Below are 19417 nucleotides of genomic sequence, written 5' to 3' on the forward strand. Positions count from 1 at the left end.
TCATTGGGATATGGTTCACCTATATCTTTATGTCTGCTGTGTTTTCTGTGTGCTGGTGTTTGGATGGGTTATGTTTCACTGTAAATAAAACTCACTTAAAGTGATATTAAAGGCTCAGTTTGTTTAAACACAAATGTCATAATTATCTGTCTGTGCAATGGTTTTCCACGGAGCAGCTCCGATCCTCCTCTTCTCAGGTTCCCTGTCAGCACTCCTGGTCCCTGCCTTGTGCTGAGTGCCCCCATAGTAATCACTTGCCATGAGGGCACTTGTACATGCTCGCTCCTGAGCCCCACTCTGTGTGTCTATAGCCCCACCCCCCAACTCTCTTGTCACTGCCTGTGATTGACAGCAGTAGAAGCCAATGGCTAATGATAAGAGAGAGAGAGACCCAGGAGAGCTGCTGCTCCCACGCACGGTGCCTGGATTGAGATCAGGTTCGGGGGGTGGGGGCTGGAGGGGAGCAGCACATAGTTGTAGCTACACAGATTTGGGCATCCCTGCTACTGAGTTCTGACACTCTTTTTCACATCCTCATGCTCCCCCCCCCCCCTTTCCTCACACTCTCTCTCCCTCCTGCTCTCTCTACACTTCTCTCTTTCCCTGTTGCTCTCTTTATCTCTTTATCCTACTACTTCTGTCTCTTCCTCCTGTTCTCTCCCCACCCCCCCTTCAGACTCCTACCCCCCCCCCCTCCCATCTCTCCCTCTTCCCTCTTTTTTATCCACTCCTCTCTCTCTCTACAATCTCTTTTTCTTATCTCCCCTCTTTTTATCTCTCTTTTCCCCCCCCCCTTCCCTACTCCTTCTCCCCCCCCCCACCCATCTCCTCTACCCCCTCTATCTCACTCCCATCTCTTCTCTCTCCTCTCCTTGTTTGTGCATGCTTCTCCTTGTTCCATAAAAGATAAAACTTTGTTTCTATTTAGTCAATCAATTTGCATGTAAATATTTTATATTTACCTTTTCCATCCAGCAGGTGGAGCTTTGGGCTGGGCTCACACTGATGCGGTGCAGAATTCATAGCGTTTTCTGTGTCCGCACCACATCACAATTGCACCCCGTTCATGCGAACCAATGCGGGTGTGATGTTAAGTTAACAACACCCCGAAATCAGTCTGCAAAACGTGGTGCGATGGGCAGAATCAGATCGCATGGGTGTAGGGGTGGACTGACAAATCATGGGGCCCCCGGGCAATAGGGGATCATGGGGCCCCTGTGTCCTTGCCCAAACTTAAAAAACCCTATGAAAAAGATACCAGGGGCATCTCATGGGGCCCCCTACTGACCCCGGGCCCTCGGGCAGTGCCCGAGTTTCCAAATGGTCAGTCCGCCCCTGCATGGGTGGGAATACCCTTGCAATCCAATTCTAGTGCGGGCCAAATAAAGGGTCCTGCACCTTTTTGGTGTAGGTGCGATGCGATTTGAGGCATACATAATGTATGGCTCCAATCTCACCACACACAAATCGCATGTGATTTGCACAGGAATGCGGTGTGGTTCCTGTGCGAATCACATGTGATGTACTGCACCGCATTAGTGTGAACCTAGCCTTAGAGTTTAATTTCCATTTTGTTATGTAATTTGATTTTCTGCTCTATTTAGATACACACAGATGTATGGTTCATAGGAGGGGCCACCAACCAATTCACATCTTCAGTTCACTGCATGGGGAATCAGTTACAGAGAAACAATCCCAAATTGATCTGCTACTGCTGGGCAGTCCTATTAGAAAGTCCAGAATGTTCAGCAAACACAGTTCCATGGGAGCACCTTACATTTTAGTTTTTAAAATTAAAGCAGAACTATAGGCAAAACTTTTTTTTTAAATTTTGGATAGAGTAAGAGAGGGTTATAACCCGTCAGATTTTTTTTTTTCGTCATCTGTGTCGATTTGTAGAGATTTCCTCCCCATATCCTGGCCCAAAGCCAAACAATATGTGAGAGGAAAGCCCTGAAAATTGAGGGAATTCCTTGGTGACCCCCCAGGTCACCAGAACTAGTGTCACCATTAGATTATTTCCCCTATATTACTTTTTTGGGACAACACAAAATTTGGGACTTTCTTGTACTTTCACTTTTAACCCCCCTGGTGGTATTCCCGAGTGTAGCTCGGGGTAAAGTTTCAGTACCAAATGCGGTAACCCCGAGCTACACTCGGGCTTACCATGCGGCGTTGCTCAGGGATTCCCTGCAGCACTTACCTTGTCCTTCGCTCCCGCGATGTGTCCCCTGCAGTGTCCCCGGCCATCTCCTCCGGCAGATGCCGGCATCTGGGTTCTGTGTTCCGGTCCCTGTGACGTCGGGACGTACGGGCACCGCCGGCGGTGGGAAATTTGAAAATTTAAAAAAATGTCATTTTTTTCCAAACAAATTCTTCATAGTAAAACATTGCTGTTTCAACCCATTTCACATACATATTGTTCCGAGTGCTTTATCCTGCGTCCTGCCTGCATTTTGTCTGTTCTTTCTGCCTGGAAACTGAGAAACGTCCATGGCGTCCAAAAAGCGTCCCTTTAGGTCAAAAGCGGTTTTCGACCGGCTAGAGAACAGCGATAGTAAATCAGAACCACTTGCAGAATTGAGTGATAATGATTCGTGGGGGAAATTCCTCATCAGACACTGAAAACGATTCTGCGACTTTGCTCAGTGATGTGCGAACTTGGCGCTCTATTTCAAATTTCAGTGTTTTTGGTTTGATTATATTATTGAATTAAATGTATTATTATATTATTATTTGTTATGATTATTTATTAAATTATAATTTATGATTTCATGTTTCAAATTTTATCATACCCGGGATGTTTACTAGACTCTTGTTCGGACAGATTTCAGTGAGTTATTCCTAAAAATTACAGCCTACAATAAAAAAACTACATATTTCCATGCAAAAAAATGGTACCGCTTTCAGCACCAAAAATCTGAAATAATCATACCGCTAGGGAGGTTAATGATAATAGTAATGTAGCACCACCCTCGTGAGGGCCGCTGTAGTTCTAGGTCCCCTAAGCTCTGCACAGCCATGTAACACGCATTTTCCACACTCGCATCCACAGTCAGTGAACAATCCATGAGCTTGGTTTTTGTTATTAGGGATTATAACTTGGATAGGATAACAGTCAGGGGCGGACTGACAACTCATGGGGCCCCCGGGCAATAGGGGATCATGGGGCCCCTGTGTCCTTGCCCAAACTCAAAAAAGCCTATGAAAAAAGGTACCAGGGGCATCTCATGGGGCTCCCTACTGACCCCAGGCCCTCGGGCAGTGCCCGAGTTTCCAAATGGTCAGTCCACCCCTGGTAATAGGGATTATGAGATGCCCAAGTTGGCTAAATCAATGCGCGGGGACAACTTTCTTCCTAGTTACAGAAACCGATCCTGGACTGTTCTTCTCCTTGAAAGCCATCAGTCTGCAGATCAGTAGCCAACAGCCCCTTAAGGGCAAGGAACTAGCAGTCCCTCTAAATATCAGCTTAACTTGTAAACTACGTGCAGAGATGACTCCTCTCCCCTGTAGAACTGCTCCCAGCTCCGCAGCCTGCAGACACTACCTGCCCTCCTGGCTGCTCTGAAGATCTCCCAGGACAAGGATAAAGGATTAAGCACAGCGCTGTCCATGGAAAGCTTGCTACATGTGGCAGTCTCTCCCCTTGGGGATCCCTGGGTGTGATGATGTACTCACTCTGTCCTCCTTGCTCCCACTGCTCCCAGGCCTTGATTCTGTTCATGCCGTACTGCTGAATGGACCCTCCTGAGCCAGTCCTAGCTCAGCCTTGAGGCCAGCCCCGCTTGACCTAGGGGTCCCCTCTCATGCCACTGTCAGTCTCAGCCAGGGGTGGACTGACAACTTATGGGGCCCTCGGGCAATAGGGGATCATGGGGCCCCTGTGTCCTTGCCCAAACTAAAAAAGCCTATGAAAAAGGTACCAGGGGCATCTCATGGGGCCCCCTACTGACCCCGGGCAGTGCCCGAGTTTCCAAATGATCAGTCCGCCCCTGGTCTCAGCATTCCATCTTCCACCCTACTCCCTTTGCTGGCCTAACTAGCCCATATTTATGGATTGGTCTCACCACTCTACCAGGGCCTCCAAACCTGGGATTGGTCAGACTCCCATAAACATGCAGATTAGGTCTCCACCCCTTCCACCCAGTGGCTTCTGGAAGTTTCCTATGGTCCTCCAGAGCCAGATAATAGAGTCCTAACCAGTTAAGCAATCCAGCTTGGTCTGCAGTAACCCGATCTTAATCACAGACTCACGCAATTACCATGAGTCACACACAATAAATTTACCCACACTGCACTACGTTAGCAGCACACTAGAGGGTGCTACAGTACATAGGACAAATAGAGAATGTAAATCTCCTAAACGGGAGCACAGACAGCAATAAAAACTGACAAGTGTTCTGATCCATCTACACTCTATCCAAAACTGAAAAAAAGGTTTTCCTTTAGCTATACTTTATACAAATAAAGTGTCATTATATAGACCAGACTGCAAACGTACTTCATCCCTCAAATATCATATAAAGAACCACAAAAACCAAATGGGACTTTCAGGGGTGGACTGACAACTCATGGGGCCTCCGGGCAATAGGAAATCATGGGGCCCCTGTGTCCTCTCCCACACTCCAACCACACCCAAAAAAGCCTATGAAAGGTACCAGGGGCATCTCATGGGGCCCCCTATTGACCCTTGGCCCTCGGGCAGTGCCCGAGTGACTAAATGGTCAGTCCGCCCCTGGGGACTTTACTGGTACAGAAAACGGACAACCTCATTTTACTGTATAAAACATGTTTATTGAAACATTTCTTCCAAAAATGTACCATAAAAACAGTATTTTAGCTAATCAGCTAAAAGTGTCATAAAAGATCAAATTATAAAGTGTTGTTTATAATACAGTTTTATTTTGTTTAATTGGTTTTCAAAAATGTACATTTCTAGCAAAGAAAACATGGTTTCTATTGAAACAGGTGATATCAAGAATCAAAACTATTCAACTACAGTGCCAACAAATTTGAGCACTTTTAAATATATGATTGTTAACCTTCAGGATTTTTCTTCTCCATTCAGGTAAAGAGATGACCTGGCACGGAAAGTCTCAACAGCATGCTGAGGAGACGAAACCTTCTCACTACACTGCTCATCGTCCTTCCATGGGCCCTACTCCTAACACTGTGGCATCAGCACCCCACCAGCCGCTACCTCACCCTGCTAAGAAGTAAGGAACCCAACAAATACAATTATATACACAACAGTATGCAAGAAATTGGGGGAAATGACTAAATGAAAAGGGGGGAAAGAAAAGAAGAGTGAGAAGAAAGGGAGGAGGAGAAAAGCTAAAAAGAGAGGAGAAGAGTGAGATGTTGTTGAGAGAGAGGGGAAAAAAGGGACAAGAGGAAACAATGGAAAAGCAAGAGATGGTATATAGATGAACATTGTAGCATGCATTAACCACTTGCCCTCCAGAGGATTTACCCCCCTTAATGACCGGGCCTCTTTTTGCTACTCGGCGCTGCACTAATTCAACTGATAATTGCGCGGTCATGCAATGCTGCACCCAAACGAAATTTACGTCCTTTTTTTCACACAAATAGAGCTTTCTTTCGGTGGTATTTGATTACCTGTGCGCTTTTTATTTTTCACGCTATGAACAAAAAAATGCCAAAAATTGTGAAGAAAAACAATATTTTTTACTTTCAGCTATAAAAAATATATAATAAACTTAAAGTTGGTTATAAATTTAGGCTAAAATGTATTCTGCTCCATGTTTTTGGTAAAAAAAATCCCAATAAGTGTATATTGATTGCTTTGTGTGACAGTTATAGGGTCTACAAACTATGGTATAGATACTGCAATTTACGCCATTTTTTTGCTATACAGCGCTGCGCTAGTTTAACGGACAATTGCGCGGTCATGCAATACGGTACATAAATGAAATTTACATCCTTTTTTTCCCCACAAATTGAGCTTTCTTTCGGTGGTATTTGATCGCCTCTGCGGTTTTTATTTTTTGCGCTATAAAAAAAAGGCTTACAATTTTGAGGAAAAAAAACAATATTTTGGATTTTTTGCTATAAAACATGTCCAGTAAAAAAAAAATTTAAAAATCAAATTTAGTCATAAATTTCTGCCAAAATGCATTCTGCAACATGTCTTTGCTAAAAAAAAAAACCAATATGTGTAAATTAATTGGTTTACGTGAAAGTTATAGCGTCTACAAATGGCGGGAAAGATACTGGGATTTTTAGGGTTTTTTTTATACTAATAATGGCGGCGATCAGCGACTTATGGCGGGACTGCGGTGGACATTCTGACACTGGGGGGGGTACTGATTTGGGGTCACTGACATCCCCAGTGACACCAATACAGTGATCAGTGCAAAAAAAAAAAAAAACACTGACACTGTACTAATGGCACTGGGGAGGAAGGGGTTAACTTTATTTTGCAGGGAAGGGTTATCTGTATGAGGGGGTGGGGGTGTGTGTTGGATGGGGACAGGCTGATCGAGAGAGAGAAACTCTTCTGTCTCGATCAGCTTGTTCTCGAGCTGTCAGGGAAGTGACAGAAAGCACAGCTACTGCAGCTGTGCTCTCTGTCATTGATTGCCGCCGATCACCGGGAGATAGCCGGTAAGGACCGGCTGTGACCTGGCGACTGACACCCGCGGCTGTGATCGGCGGGACAGGTAGAGCGGCGGCGCGCCCCCTACCTGTTTACAAAACACACGTTTTAAAACGTGGTTTTGCCTGCCCGTGCCGCCCTGCCGCCGTATTTCTACAGTGGCAGGGTGGCAAGTGATTAAAAGACTGGAAATGTTGAAATCTAAACAGTAGGCTTTATTCCAAATATGTAGCAATGCATTTCACTGGGCCTCAATTTGCACCTTCACCAGGGCTTAAGAGAATGAGTGCCATGGGACTTGAGCTATAAATAAAATCAGGATAATTGTACATTTAAAAAAAAACTTGACCCCTTTCAGCGGCAGGTGGATGCAACAAGCCTGTTTGGACTTCAACACTTCGGTGTGGAGCTCCAATCCTTTGATCCAACCACTATACTTACTTGCCGAGGCTTTTTTGTGGAGGCCCCTGGTGTTTGGAAGCATCACCCAAATACCCTATCAGGATAATACTAGTAGGATTTGTTTTATGTTATCAATCTTAAGTACCAGGTGACATCCTCCTAGGGTTCCGGCACCATCAAATTCACTTTCTTAACCCCTTGACGCCGACGTAACACAAATATGCGGCCTCACAGAACTGGGCTTTTTTGGTGGGGCGTACCTTTTTTACGTACCTGTCTTTGTGCTGGGAGCGCGCCGCGGTGTCATTGAGAGCCCCGGGTCCCGTTCTAACGATCGGGACCCAGAACTCCCAACACAGTACCCCTAACACAACGTAGCGCCCCTAAAACACACAGCACCACTAACAACATAACAGCCCTAACACAACACAGCATCCCTTAACACAACGCAGCGCCCCTAAAACACACAGCACCCTTTAACAGAACACAGCATAACTAACATAACACAGCGCCCCTAAAATACACAGCACCCCAAACACAACACAGCACCCCTAACAACACAGCACCCCTAACATAACACAGTGCCCTTTAACACAACATAGTACCCCTAACATAACACAGCACCCCTAACATACCACAGCACCCCTAACACAACACAGTGCCCCTAACATAACACAGCACCCCTAACACAACACAGCTCCCCTAACATAACACAGCGCCCCTAACACAACATAGCGCCTCCTAACATAACACAGCGCCTCCTAACACAACACAGTACCCCTAACATAACACAGTACCCCTAACATAACACAGCACCCCTAACACAACACAGTGCCCCTAACATAACACAGCACCCCTAACACAACACAGTGCCCCTAACATAACACAGCACCCCTAACACAACACAGTGCCCCTAACATAACACAGCACCCCTAACACAACACAGTGCCCCTAACATAATACAGCACCCCTAAAACACAGCACACCTAACACAACACAGCTCCCCTAACATACCACAGCACCCCTAACATAACACAGCACCCCTAAAGCACAGCCCACCTAACACAACACAGCTCCCCTAACATAACACAGTGCCCTTTAACACAACACAGCGCCACCTAACACAACACAGCGCCCCTTAACATAACACAGCACCCCTTAACAAAACACAGTGCCCCTAACACAACAAAGTGCCCCTAAAACACATAGCACTCCTAACAACACAGTGCCCTTTAACACAACACAGTGCCCCTAACATAACACAGCACCCCTAACACAACACAGCGCCTCGTAACACAACACAGTGCCCCTAACACAACACAGCGCCTCGTAACACAACACAGTGCCCCTAACATAACACAGCACCCCTAACACAACACAGCGCCTCGTAACACAACAAAGCACCCCTAACACAGTGCCTCCTAACACAACACAGTGCCTCCTAACACAACACAGCGCCCCTAACACAACACAGTGCCTCCTAACACAACACAGCGCCCCTAACACAACACAGCGCCCCTAACACAACACAGCGTCCCTTAACACAACACTGCAGCCCTAACACAATATAGCGAGTGCCCCTTACATAACACAGCGCCCCTAAAACACAAAGCATACCTAACACAACACAGCGCCCCTAACACAACACAGTGCCCCTAACATAACAGCACCCCTAAAACACAGCACACCTAACACAACACAGCGCCCCTAACAACACAACGCCCTTTCAATGCAAGCCTTTCCCTGGTACCTTAGGCAGGGCAGAGACACTAATCCTTCTGGGGTGTCCTCTCCTGGGCCTCTGGCCTGCCACCGGTGTCGACCTTATGTTGTGTGGGGTGCTGGAGCTGCCTAGGTTGTTGTGTTGGCAGGTGGGCGATTGCCTGGCTTGCTGGTGTTGGGGGGGGGGGGGGCTCCTGCTTTCTGTCTCGAGCTGCAGAGAATGGAGATCTTTGCATGTTGACTGGCTGTGTGGTCGCCGGCTCCTGCCCCTTGGTCCCGATCTGCAGCTCCTCACGCCTTGCCCACCAAGGGGCAGTCCTGTCCTGTCCAGACTGCAGCCGTGCCACTACGGCTGCTGGGTGTCCTCTTCCAGGCCTTCCGCCCAGCCACCGGTGTCGTCCTCACGTTGGGCGGGGTGTGGGGGGCTGTGGGTCAGGACTGGGGAGTGAGAGCTGGTGATTGCTTGGCTTTTTAGTGTGTAGGGACTTCTGCTCTCTACGGCTCAAGGCGGGGGGCAGGAGCCTTTTCATGTCAGCGGGCCAGGCAGTCATCCACTTGTTGACATGGTGACTTTGGCAGCTCCCGCCTCTCGGTCCCGATCTGCAGCTCCTTGCATCCCGCCCGCTGTGGGGATGGCGTCGTTGACTGGGCGGGGGACACGAGGGAGGGCACCTGGCGGTGGCGTGGCTCCGGTCCAAACGAGACTGTCCCTCGGTTTGGTTCTGTACCGCGGTCCGCCATTTAGTGACCACTGCTATAGAGTAAAGAATACAATTTAGAAAACATATATTTTCTTGTTCTCTTTTTAATCAGTTAAATATGCCCAAAGACACATCAGCAGGGACTCATTTCAGATGGTTTAATGCAAGGTTTCAAATAGATCAGTTATGTATTAAATGTTTGATTAGGCCTTCTTTCTTTTGTTTGTATTGGTATGACACAAAAAATTGGAGAAACAAAAAGCCAAATCTCACATATTCCACCCAAAAGTAAACAAATTAACTAGACAAAATTATTGGCACCTTCTCAAAATTGTAACAAATAATTGCATTCCAAGCTTGTGCTGCTCCTGTAATTTGTAATTAAACTCACCTGTATCAATTAACAGGTGCTGACAATATAGAAATAGAAAAAGAGCAGCAAAGAATTGTCTGAGGATTTGAGAACAAACATTGTGGAAAAGCATGGACAATCTCAAGGTTACAAGTCCATCTCCAGAGATCTTAATGTTCCTGTGTCCACTGTGTGCAACATTGTCAAAAAGTTTATAGCCCATGGCACTGTAGCTAATCTCCCTGGATGTGGACGAAAGAGAAAACTTCATCAAAGATTGCAACGAAGAATTGTTCGAATGGTGAATAAAGAACCTCAATCAACTTCCAGACAAATTCAAGCTGACCTTCAGGCACAGGGTACAACTGTGTCATCTCGCACTATACGTCACCATCTGAATGAAAAGGAACGCTATAGTAGGAGGCCCAGGAGGAACCCACTGCTGACACAGAAACATAAAAAAGCCAGATTGGAGTTTGCCAAAACTTACCTGTGGAAGCCAAAATCCTTTTGGGAGAATGTGCTGTGGACAGATGAAACAGAATCACAGCTTTTTGGTAAAGCCCATCATTCTACTGTTTTCAGAAAAAGCAATGAGGCCTTTAAAGAAAAGAATCCAGTCTCTACAGTCAAACATGGTGGGGGGGTCACTGATGTTTGGGGTTGTTTTGCTGCTTCAGGCACTGGATATCTTGACCGTGTGCATGGCATCATGAAATCTGAAGACTACCAAAGAATTCTGGGTTGCAATATAGGGCCCAGTGTCAGATAGTTGGATCTCCGTCAGAGGTCATGGGTCTTACAGCCGGACAATGACCCAAAGCACACATCAAAAAGCACCCAGAAATGGTTTCAGGCAAAGCACTGGAGAGGACTGAACTGGCTGAGTCCAGATCTCAATCCCATAGAGCTCCAGTGGAGAGATCTCAAAACAACAGTTGGGAAAAGGAACCCTTCCAATCTGAGAGACCTGGAGCAGTTGGCGAAGGAAGAGCGCTCCAAAATGCCAGTAAGTGCAAGTGGAAGAAACTAATTGATGGTTATAGGAAGAGATTGATTTCAGTTATTTTTTCAAGGGGTGTGCTACAAAATATTAAATTGAGGGTGCCAATAATCTTGTCCAGTCCATTTTTGGAGTTTTGCGTGGAATGTGTCAGATTTGGCTATTTGTTTCTCCACTTTTTTGTGTCATGCCAATGCAAACCAAAGAAATAAACATGAGAATGCCTAAACAATTGTAATTGCAACAATTTTCTGGGCGAAGTGGTGCATATATATATTTGTAGATTTAGATGGGCCACATGTAGCACAGTTAGCAAGTATAGGGCAATCACATCAAGAGCACTCCAAAATGACTAACAATATCACAAGTGTAATAAAAGCGCCACACCCTTAATACTTTAAAGCAGCAATTCCACCTCAAAGAAACCAAATAAATTTCTTAGTGCTATAACTTAAATAAAGGAATGCGCTAAAACCACAAACTATTCCTAATTTAGTGTAGAAACATCCAACAATTTAATAAAGATTTAGACTCACAAAAAGGGTGTCTTTACCGACACCAGTATAACAGCATAAAACAGCAAATGGTATAACAGTCTCCTGTTCCCCGAACACTCACTACAGCGCTCGTGACTCAATCCTCTCCACAGACGTCAGCATCCAGCAAGCCAAGCCCTACTAGTTTCGTCATAAATGACGTCTTCAAAGGGACCGCCCCTTGAAGACGTCATTTATAACGAAACTAGTAGGCTTGGCTTGCTGGATGCTGACGTCTGTGGAGAGGATTGAGTCACGAGCGCTGTAGTGAGTGTGCGGGGAACAGGAGACTGTTATACCATTTGCTGTTTTATGCTGTTATACTGGTGTCGGTAAAGACACCCTTTTTGTGAGTCTAAATCTTTATTAAATTGTTGGATGTTTCTACACTAAATTAGGAATAGTTTGTGGTTCTAGCGCATTCCTTTATTTAAGTTAAACTCCAAAATGACTGCTGTAATGTTATACCAAATAGGATGTGATACTGAAGATCTACTGCAATAAAAATCTTTTATTCATCATGAATTGAGATCAAAGCAGTAACAATACAATCTTGCAAGTAGGAGAGCAAATGTTTTAAGAATCCCCACTTTTTTCAATGTCAACTTCCCATTTGTTTGATAAGTGTGTATACTCTGCAAGGGCCGCTTGCTAATGCTTGTCCCCAGTGGTTGCAATCCCCCCGACACCTCTAACACTCTGGGTTCAGACATACTTTAACAGTATAGGATAATAATGCAAGAGACACAATTCTTAGTAACACTTCTATGTTAGTCTTGTTTAAAAGAGTAGACCACAGGAATAATGGGTTTAGGATATACAACTCCAGCTAAGACAAAAACAGAACACTGGTAAAATAGGAATAATCAGTTGTTATTATTATTATTATTATAATACAGGATTTATATAGCGCCAACAGTTTGCTCAGCGCTTTACAATAAAGTTAGCAATGTTTAACAAATTATACAGTCATGAGTAGTAAGCTTCAACTGTTAAACTCCAACACCAGCAGTAACAGGGGAAGATAAGTCAACAATATCAACTACCTCTAGGCCACAGCACTGCAAAGGTGGATGCATAAATAGATATAAGTATCCTAATTTGAATAACATTGGCCTTAGAAGAGAGGGGGTCCCTAAAACTAGTGAATGCAATTTGAGTCCTGTGATGGTTAAAGTTCCTGATATGGTGGTGGTACGTTGCCTTCTGCTAGCAATGGTGGGGCCCATAAGCATTAGTGAATACGGGTAATTCAATTAACTTAAATAGGTAGGCTGCGATACTGCTCAAAGCAAAGATCTCCTGATACTGAGGTTTAAAGGTTTCTGCATGCAGTGTCTCTAGGGTGATTGTAGAAAGAGGGTGGGCAATCCCATGGACAACACAGCCTCCTAGGAAGAAATGTTCTCGCATAGTCTCTTGGCTGTTTGCAGGGATGACAGTCTGTCAGTGCAGCGAGCAGGGATGTCTGTGAAGACCGGATAGTGACAGTCTTGATGCAGAGAAGTGGATGTGATCCTGTTGTGGCGATCAGTGTTACCACTGTGAAGAGTCTTGCAGCAGTAGACCAGCAATCTGTCTCTGGAGGAGAACTGCAGTCCCCCTGTGTTGAGTTCTGAATGCTACACAAAGAGAGAGAGCTAGTGTCTTGCTGTAGAATATATCTGCTCTCCCAGCATCCTTCTGGCTCACCAGCTCTCTGGTAGTTATCGTTCAATCAGCAATACAGGATGTATTGGCTTTGGACTACAGGTCTCAGGATCTTCTGCTGTCAGAAGAACTGGATCCACTGTGCTAACAGGAAGTGATGTAGCAGACCCAATACTGGGCACTTGGGGGGAATGGAGTAACCATAGTCTCATCTGCAGGGGCAGACTGACAACTCATGGGGCCCCCAGGCAATAGGGGATTATGGGTCCCCTGTTTCCTTGCCCAAGCTCAAAAATGCCTATGAAAAAGGTACCAGGGGCATCTCATGGGGCCCCCTACTGACCCCGGGCCCTCGGGCAGTGCCCGAGTTTCCAAATGGTCAGTCCGCCCCTGCTCATCTGTAAATGTCCCTGAAAGGTATGATATAGCCAGCACCTGGCTACATTATTATATTATTCTTATTATACAGGATTTATACAGCGCCAACAGTTTGTGCAGCGCTTTACAATGTGATACATATGTATAGTAAAAACAACAAATTAACATGCTTGATGGCAAAGCTTCACAAGGAAGCTACAGACTGGATGCAGAGCCACTTCTGCATCTGAGTCCACTGTCCATTTTAATCAACTATCAAATAGGCTTGGTGCCATTTACAGTGAAGGAAATAAGTATTTGATCCTCTGCTGATTTTGAATGTTTGCCCACTCACAAAGAAATGATCAGTCTAAAAATCGAATGTTCAGTGTATTGTAACACTGAGAAACAGAATAGCAACAAAAAATTCAAAAGAAATGCATGTCTAACAAATGATGCACTGATTTGCATGTTCATGAGGGAAATAGGTATTTGATCCCCTTCACAAAACATGACTTAGTACTTGGTGGCAAATCCCTTGTTGGCAATCACAGAGGTCAGACGTTTCCTGTAGTTGGCCACCAGGTTTGCACACATCTCAGGAGGGATTTTGGCCCACTCCTCTTGGTAGATCCTCGCCAAGTCATTAAGGTTTGGTGGCTGACGTTTAACAACTCGAACTTTCAGCTCCCTCCACAGATTTTCAATCGGATTAAGGTCTGAAGATTGGCTAGGCCACTCCAGGACCTTAATGTGCTTCTTCTTGAGACACTCCTTTGTTGCCTTGGCCGTGTGTTTTGTGTCATTGTCATGCTGGAACACCCATCCACGGCCCATTTTCAATGCCCTGGCTGAGGGAAGAAGGTTCTCACCCAAGATTTGATGGTACATTGCCCTGTCCATCAGTGCAATATCCTTTCCCCTGCAGGGCAGTTGTACTTTCCCCTTAGCATAAAAATACCACCAAAGCAGAATGTTTCCACCACCATGTTTGACAGTTGGGATGGTGTTCTTGGGGTCATAGGCAGCATTCCTCCTCCTCCAAACACGGCGAGTTGAGTTGATGCCAAAGAGCTCAATTTTGGTCTTATCTGACCACAACACTCTCAACCAATCCTCCTCTGCATCATTCAGATGTTCAGTGGCAAACTTCAGAGGGGCCTGGACATGTGCTTTCTTGAGCAGAGGGACCTTGCGGGCACTGCAGGATTTCAATCCTTGTCGGCGTAGTGTGTTACCAATTGTTTTCTTGGTGACTGTGGTCCCAGCTGCCTGGAGATCATTGACAAGATCCTCACGTGTAGTTCTGGGATGATTCCTCACTGTTCTCATGATCATTGACACTCCACGAGGTAAGATCTTGCATGGTGCACCAGACCTAGGGAGACTGACAGTTGTTTTGTGTTTCTTCCATTTGGGAATGATTGCACCAACTGTTGTCACCTTCTCACCAAGCTGCTTGGCGATAGTTTTGTAGCCCAGTCCAGCCTTGTGTAGGTCTACAATCTTGTCCCTGACATCCTTGGACAGCTCTTTTGATCTTTGCCATGGTGTAGAGTTTGGAATCTGATTGTTTGATTGCTCCTGTGGACAGGTGTCTTTTATACAGGTAACAACATGAGATTAGCAGCACTCCCTTTAAGAGACTACTTCTAATCTCAGCTTGTTACCTGTATGAAAGACACCTGGTAGCCAAAAATCCTGCTGAATGATAGGGATCGAATACTTATTTCTCTCATGAACATGAAATCAGTCATCATTTGTTAGACATGCATTTCTTTTGAATTTTTTGTTGCTATTCTGTCTCTCAATAGTACAATACATCTACCATTCGATTTTTAGACTGATAATTTCTTTGTGAGTGGGCAAACATTCAAAATCAGCAGGGGATCAAATACGCATTTCCTTCACTGTATTTGGGGAATCCATAATGTGGTAGTATGATGGGGAGAACAATGCCCAACAAGGAGAACCCCACGGAGAAAGTTGCATTATGGCCATTTAGGCAGAAGTCTACTTTTATCTATATTTTTGTTTCTGAAGGCTAGTATTACAGCAAAATGTGATTTTTTAATTTTTAATGGCTATTTATTTGTAGTTTATTTGTATTTTTGGTTGGTGTTTGATGAGCAACAAAAGGCAGGATGGTGAGAGGGAAAAAAAAGTTGGTAGGGGAGAGGAGCGATGATGAAAGGAGAGAAAAAGGGACAAAAAGGGAGAGAGGAAAGAAGGAAGAATAATTTTTGCTATAGAGAGTTATCTAATTATTAAAATTATTATATTGTAATTATTATTTATTTATTATTATTTCAGGTGAACAGTAAATTATTCTTAGTTTCTGGAACATACAGCATGCAACTTTCTTGAAAACGGTCCTGGGTTTTTTCTGTTACTGAAGCTTACAGGACATGGCTTCAGCCAAAAATTATACAGAATGTCCAAAGAAAAAAATATTTGAGGCAAATATGTGAGACATTTCTGTAGCCTGTAGGAATTGTCTCTTTTTTTTTTTTAAATTTGCAGTCTGAAATGTTGACAGTAACTAACTAATGACTATTCTCTCATATAAAATGCCAATTGCATATGCTCTGACCAAACCCTGTATCTGACAAAACCATGACTTGACCCAGTGGGGTGAGGAGATGGGTTGTGTGCCTCCATAGTTCTGGTACCGGCGTCACTTTCCAGAGCCAATGGCACAGGACCAGTGGAGCCTCTTTCATCTCTTATATGAGTAACCCATACATTAATCACTATTGGTGGTTAGGGTAAAGAATGATATTTACATTGACGGTCAGTGGAAGGAAAATCTTCTTACATTGGCGGTCAGTGGGAGCAATCCCCCTTACATCTTTAGTCAGTGAAAAGAAAGCCCGTACATTGCTTGTCAATGGCAAGAATGCCCCATTACATTAGTTTGTAATAAATATGTCCTCTTACATTGAAGGCCAGTGGAAGAGGTCCTCTTTTTTTTGGAGGTCAGTGGAAGAGATTCTCTTACTTTGGAGGTCAGTGGAAGAGATCCTCTTACATTGGAGGTCAGTGGAAGAGTTCCTCTTACATTGGAGGTCAGTGGAAGAGGTCCACTTACTTCGTAGGTCAGTGAAAAAAGGTCCTTTTACGTTGGAGGTCAATAAAAGAGGTCCTCTTACATTGGAGGTCAGTGGAAGAGGTCCCCTTACATTGGAGGTCAGTAGAAGAGCTCCTCTTATATTAGAGGTCAGTGGAAAAGGTCCTCTTCCATTGGAGGTCAATGGAAGAGGTCCTCTTCCATTGGAGGTCAGTGGAAGGGGTCCTCTTACATTAGAGGTCAGTGGAAGAGGTCATCTTCCATTGGAAATCAGTGGAAGTGGTCCTCTTGCATTAGAGGTCAGTGGAAGAGGTCATCTTACATTGAAGGTCAGTGGAATGGGTCCTGTTACATTGGAGGTTAATGGAAGAGGTCCACTTACATTGGAGGTCAGTAAAAGAGGAGCTCTTATATTGGAAGTCAGTGGAAGAGGTCCTCTTACATTGGAGGTTAGTAAAAGAGGTCCTCTTATATTGGAAGTCAGTGGAAGAGGTCATCTTACATTGGAGGTCAGTGGAAGAGAATCTGGACAAGTACCTGCTTCCATTTGTTTTTTTTAGCATATTTCAGTTGGATTCAACTGCAACTTACACTAAGTAGGCCTTTGACCTGACCCACCCTAAATTCATGTTAGGTTTCACGTTAAATATATTTGTCTCTCATAATTTCCCTGTGAAAATAAATACTGCAGCCAAAGTGATTATAGGTTTAGCTCTATCCTATTTTTTTAAACATACAATAATTAGATGAATCTGTATACTTTATTGCACCAGTGTTAAAATTACAGTAATCCCAGCCAGCAACGAGCCCGAAGTTAATAATTACCAAATGGGCCCTGATATTAATTGGATATATGGCACTTTTTGATGAAACATAAATAGAGATGACCTTCTCTGGTACAGCATAAAACTGACCATCTGTAATTTAATAATTTACTAAAACATCTCCTTTATCTTTTGCTTCAGAAGACACTAACTTTACATATTGAAGCTGCAATATTCGGATATTCTGTCTTTTACAAGCAAATCTTAGCTTTATATATTACTTTATATCAATGTACCTGGTCAATTGAGATTAAGTAGATGTTGTCTTAGTCAAAGTCCTGATTTAAAACCCCATTTAAACTCTTAGGGGAATTTTGAAAATGGCAGCTCCTACAAGAAAAATCGTAAAACATCTTGCAATTGAAGAAAGGTTGCATGAAGTAGTCAAAAATGCAACAAAGCTAATGTCTAGACTGGTGAGCATACAAAATCCCTACAAGAAGTCATTCTGCTACAGCAATACCAGCTTCTCATGCCAAGGGTATCCTTCATCTTAGAACACCATTACATCTACTGATATTTTTGTTAAATTATTGAAAATGCTGTTTTCTTGTGTTCTTATTCAAGTATATCCCCTTTATCTGTAAGCACTATTTGAGTGAATATGTAATGCTTTACTGTTCAAGTATGTTGAAAAAGTCAATTTCCATGGAGTTCCATGTACTTATTTTCACACAACTGCACCTCGGGCTTCGGTTATCCTGGGGCTACCCTCACTTTCTGACCTGCAGACCTTAGTTTCACCAGGCAGGGAGTGAAGAAAAATCTACAACAGGGACACAAAAAGAAATAAAAACTGACAGGGGTTCTAGCCTTCACCTTCAAAGCATTTTCATATTCTCTCTGTGTTGGTTTTGGAGAGTTCCCTTCATATATTTTCTGGTAAAACATTGTTAGCAGGACAGGAAGTGAGAGTAAATCTTTCGAGCTGCAGATAGCAGCAAAAACCGGACTTAAAGTTCTATCAATAGCCAAAAAATGATTTGGCTTGACATACACAGTAACCTCTTTGTAGTAAAGAGGGTATCCTTTATTGACGTTGTACTCGCCACAGCAGCACATGAGAGCATGAAAAGTGGCCTGTTTATGGTGACCCTTAGGATCAGTCTGAAGTGAATTTTCTAACATCTGGTTTGTAAATTCATTAGGAGTTATCAAAATCTCTTAAACACTGTTATGTATTGCTATATGATCAATAGACTGAATTATAATTCTCATTGTATTAGAAAAGCCGGATCAAATCTCCTTCTTGTGATTAGGCTTTCGGATGGAAGCGCAGCCTGACTATGGCGTGCATGGAGTGAGAGCCTGATGTGAGGGCTCTCAGCTCCCAATACCTCCGTGTGCCCTGCCTTTAGAGCGAGACTCACCGGTGGGAGCGGTGGTCTCAGTGAAGGAGTGCGGGCCCCGTGGAGCGGTGGAGGGGATCCTTGGTGTGGCCGGCGATGAGGAGCGTGTGGCCAGGGATCTCTCGGAGGGACGGTTGCTGCGGCGGGATTGCTCTGCCTCGGAGCATGGAGGACGATGGGGTGGTCATGTGACCCGCTGCAAGGAAGCACTGGGAGGTGGGGAAGCTGATTTTTTTTATTTTTTTTTAAAAATCATTGATTTTTATCCACCCTGCATGCTCCTAATATAGGCCCCTTGTTGTCCTGCATAATCTCAGGCCGCCCAGGGAAGGGAAGGTGTAAAAAAAATTAATAGATGAGTGACAATGTTTTTTGGACATACGAAACTGAGAATATTTATATTTATATGTCTGTTTTATTAGCTTTTGTATGTATGAAATGGTAATCGAAAAATTAATAAAATATAAAATAATAAAAAAAATCTCCTTCTTGTATTAAAAGAGGTATAGACTCCAGAGAGACAGATATCATTTCCCCAATAAAAAACATTATTAATACCTCATCTGGAATATACAGTTCAGTTTTGGCATGAATTCACAAAAAGAACATTGGGGAACTGGAGAAAGTACAGGGAAGGGCAACCAAACTGATACGAGGCATGGAGGAGATCAGCTATGAGGAACTGAATTTATTCTCTCTTGAGAAGAGGAGATTAAGGGGGGATATGATCTCCATGTATAATACATAAGGGGGGGATATGATCTCCATGTATAATACATAAGGGGGGATATGATCTCCATGTATAATACATAAGGGGGGGATATGATCA

At 44.1% G+C, this 19417-nt stretch overlaps 1 protein-coding gene across 1 annotated transcript in view; it reads left to right on the forward strand.

Annotated features, from left to right (window-relative positions):
• LOC149444262 (galactosylgalactosylxylosylprotein 3-beta-glucuronosyltransferase 1-like) overlaps positions 1 to 19417 on the forward strand; it is a 294915-nt gene that overhangs the window by 219808 nt on the left and 55690 nt on the right. Inside the window, exon 2 of the mRNA XM_089654742.1 lies at positions 5072 to 5219. Within this exon, the coding sequence (XP_089510868.1) occupies positions 5108 to 5219 (112 nt within the window). The 5' untranslated portion in view covers positions 5072 to 5107. The remainder of the gene's footprint in view (positions 1 to 5071; positions 5220 to 19417) is intronic.

This window comes from Staurois parvus, unplaced genomic scaffold (assembly GCF_062004578.1).
Source record: "Staurois parvus isolate SC_StPar_1 unplaced genomic scaffold, SC_StPar_1.0 ptg000795l, whole genome shotgun sequence".
In the NCBI taxonomy this organism is placed as follows: domain Eukaryota; kingdom Metazoa; phylum Chordata; class Amphibia; order Anura; family Ranidae; genus Staurois; species Staurois parvus.